This window comes from Lissotriton vulgaris, chromosome 8 (assembly GCF_964263255.1).
Source record: "Lissotriton vulgaris chromosome 8, aLisVul1.2, whole genome shotgun sequence".
NCBI lineage: Eukaryota > Metazoa > Chordata > Amphibia > Caudata > Salamandridae > Lissotriton > Lissotriton vulgaris.
The window spans coordinates 231,207,326-231,210,715 of record NC_141696.1 but is presented as its reverse complement, the minus strand read 5'-3'; the positions used below and the strand labels follow the sequence as shown (position 1 = coordinate 231,210,715).

General features: G+C 41.9%; 1 protein-coding gene across 1 annotated transcript; it reads right to left on the bottom strand.

Moving 5' to 3' along the window:
- Positions 1-591: 591 nt before the first annotated feature.
- On the bottom strand, positions 592-3,175 carry LOC147696918 (claudin-8-like). Its single transcript, XM_086934007.1, has one exon. It carries the CDS (start codon positions 3,029-3,031, stop codon positions 2,204-2,206), a length of 828 nt encoding a protein of 275 aa, XP_086790133.1. The 5' UTR covers positions 3,032-3,175; the 3' UTR covers positions 592-2,203.
- Positions 3,176-3,390: the final 215 nt, after the last annotated feature.

Below are 3,390 nucleotides of genomic sequence, written 5' to 3'. Positions count from 1 at the left end.
AAAAAAAAAAACAGATTATAAGAACGAAAAATTTAGTTTAACATTAGCTGCAAAGATGCTTGTGACCTACCTTTCACCTTGGTTGCTGGAAGCTGGCATTATGACGTCACAATTGAGATGTAATAGTTATTCCAGTTGACCATCTACTTCATTTTCTTATTGGTGACAAGAAACATCACTTCTCAACTGTAATAACGAAATTACAGGCAGTTTTTATACTGGGAGTGTAGCATCCCATGTATCTGTTCTGCTATATTGATTTGTATAGCGCACTACTCACCCGAGAGGGTATCCAGGCGTAAAATATACCGTACCTAATGTGTTCCATTCAAAGTGAATAATATAGCTTTTATGCAAATGCAAAACATTTTTGCACAACTTTGACCAGCTGCCCCAGTTTGTTCTCGGCATGAATTTTCATGTATTTGCCAAATCTCGTGTAAAGTGTAGCTTTCAATAGGTACCACAGAGTGAGTGGTAAGAGCTCCAGTAGGGCAGCTGAAATACTCACTGACTTTGTTGGCCAACGTGTTGCATTTTCATTCATAAATAATAATTAAGGAAAATTGCAAGGAGACTCAAAACTCTATGTCGATCTTAAGAACAATTTATTTTTTCTTTGACTTTGAGGGATAAAAAAAAGTAATGTCATTTAATATACCAATGTTGCCAGTAACCTTTACAGGAATATTTTAACATACATGAAAATGGATCATTGGTTACAATTTACTTCAATTTTCTGGTTACAGGCATTTGTCTACGCTAGAGATGATTGCACAACATGAAACAGACGTTCTCATCAGGAAAAAAAGGTAGATGTTGGTTGATATATCTTGCTTGACTAGGCAGAAAGTCTGACATTGTTTAACCCTTTATGGACCATTCTTGGACAACCCTATACTAATGGGACAGTTGACCAGCACACAAATCCCAGGATGCTACATGATTTGCACCAGGCAAATCGGGGTTTGCACAAGAAAGAGCAATTTAAAAGCCTTTTTAATGGCTAAAAGTATCTACTACACACAAGCTATACAGATAAATATTTACTGTCCAGCAGCAATAAAGGTATCACTGATGGTTTGCTTGGCATACTCTCTTTCTGTTTATTTATCTATGCATTCAACTGAGAAAACTGGCTCTAATATCAGTAATGCAGATTTACTACCTACCACACAGTTTAGCACATTAGGTGCCAACTTGTATATCTTCTGACAAGAGACAGAACCCTAACCAATTTTAGTCACAATCACAGTCTTTGTCATACTGTGGGTGTCCCCTGGCTATCATTTCTGTCTTCAGGGTGTGTGGACAGCGCCACCACCTGGTTCTTGGAAATATGTTTTTTACTGTAGTAATGATAGCATGCAGTAATTTCATATTATCTACCAGTGACTAATATTTACATAATACTTCACTGTGTGAGCAGGTCTTATCAAGCAGACCATGAGAATGCACATACGTAGGAAGACTCTTTACCCAAACCAAGGACACATAAATACAACTGTTCATCCTTTTCAAATCATGAATAATTTTCATTCTTTCTGAATGTATAAATACATGTACACATAAAAACTTCATATACAATAATAACTTATTAAATAGCATTTGTTTTTAGTCTTTTGGCTTCACAACAATTTAAATAACAGATATGACAATTGCATTTTTTGTCAATGAATTATTTCTTTACAACACCCAAAATCACAATAAATAGTTCCTTAAATAATTAGGGTCTAAAATCGTGGTAAGCTCTATACATCTTTTCAATTTGCAGTGGCTGCTTTCACCCGCTGCCTCATCTTTTTGGCCTAACATAACAGAGCAGAATTCTTGATATGAAATTCAATGTAACACAGATTATGATGGCTATCAATGCAAACCTTTAACACAAGGGCCCACACATTTGGAATAGCTGCTATGGAACACGAGCTCTTTGAGTGTCCTAAGACCAAGCATTATCATTCCTTTTAAGGTGCTAAATTCATTAGGAAATGCAATGATGTGGCTAGTTTAGGCCATCAGAAAAAAGGATCATGTCCGTGTGGTTACTCACAGTCGCTAGTGATGATGCACTCATTAACCTGGTGGAGGTTGTTAGCAACAGTGAAGACCATTCTCAAGTTCGTTTGTTTAGCTTTTTTCTGCCCAAGAAACTCACAGCTGCATTAAAGTTTATTGCTGAATGTGGAAATCCGTCAGAGACTCAGAGATATTGACTTCTGGGTTGACCTCCTCGTCTTCGGTCCATTGTCGATAGCTCGTACATCGGCCGCGGCTGGTCTATTGGCACAGAGTACTCCACACTGTCTTCACCGCTGCAAGGATTTATCCAGCACAAGATGATGCCTGAAAGCAGGAGGAAGAAGATGGTTGGCCAGCCAAGGAAGATTGCCTCGCCCAACTCCTGCCGTTGTGCACCTTTGCATATTGGGTTGTTCGCATCTCGGAGGATGTTAGCGGCAGTCCAGCCCATGATGACCAGAACGATGACCCCGGCAAGGATGTAACCTATTCCAGAAGTCAGCAGGAAACAGTTGCGGCCTTGCTCGCTTCCCCCGAAGCATCGGTTGAACAGCAAGCCCACGAGACCCATTATGAGGGAGAGGACAGCTAGGACGACGGCAAAGGACATCAGGACCCGGCCAGCCTTCAGGTCTGGAGTGAGCGACACCATAGACTCGTAGGAGGTACACTGCATTGGGATGTTGGATTGTGTGAGGCAAGTGGTCCACAGCCCATCCCAGCGGCTCATCCATTGTCCGTCAATGCGCTGACCTGGATACTGAGGATGGTTTTCAACGATGATGGAGACCCTCCACTGAGGCATAATTGTGACTGCCAGAGTCAAAATGGTGGCAAGCGCAGCCATTATAAGCGCAATTATTTGAAATATATAGAATGCCACATTTTTCCCGTAGCAGCAGACATAAAAAGAGCGTGGTGGCTCTGGTAGTTCAACAAAACTTGGGGGTTCTTGAGCTTCTGGCTCTTGAACGTAAATCGGGCGTGGTTCTTCGCGCTTTTGCCTCATGTTGGTGGATGCTCAGCGGTGTGGAGAGGATATTCAGCAGCTGCCCCGAGTGCTTGGTTCTTCCAAAGCCTGCTGCCTCCCTTCTGGCTGGCCCTGAGGTCTGGTGCTGTTCTGCTGCTGGAGGTCTGTGGAGTGAGCAGCTTTCCAGGTGGAGATGGTGCATACTGTCAAGAGCAAGGGCATTTATTGTTGGTGCTCACGTGTCACAAACTCTGAGCCATGTTGTGTTACACAGGGGCGTGGCTAAGTTAGCAAAACGATTAGACTAATTGCTGCTAGCAGTCAGAAAATGCAAATGTATTTTGAGTGCAGCTGAAACCAGAAGAAACGGCACGTTTACTTCCAGGTACAAGTCAGCC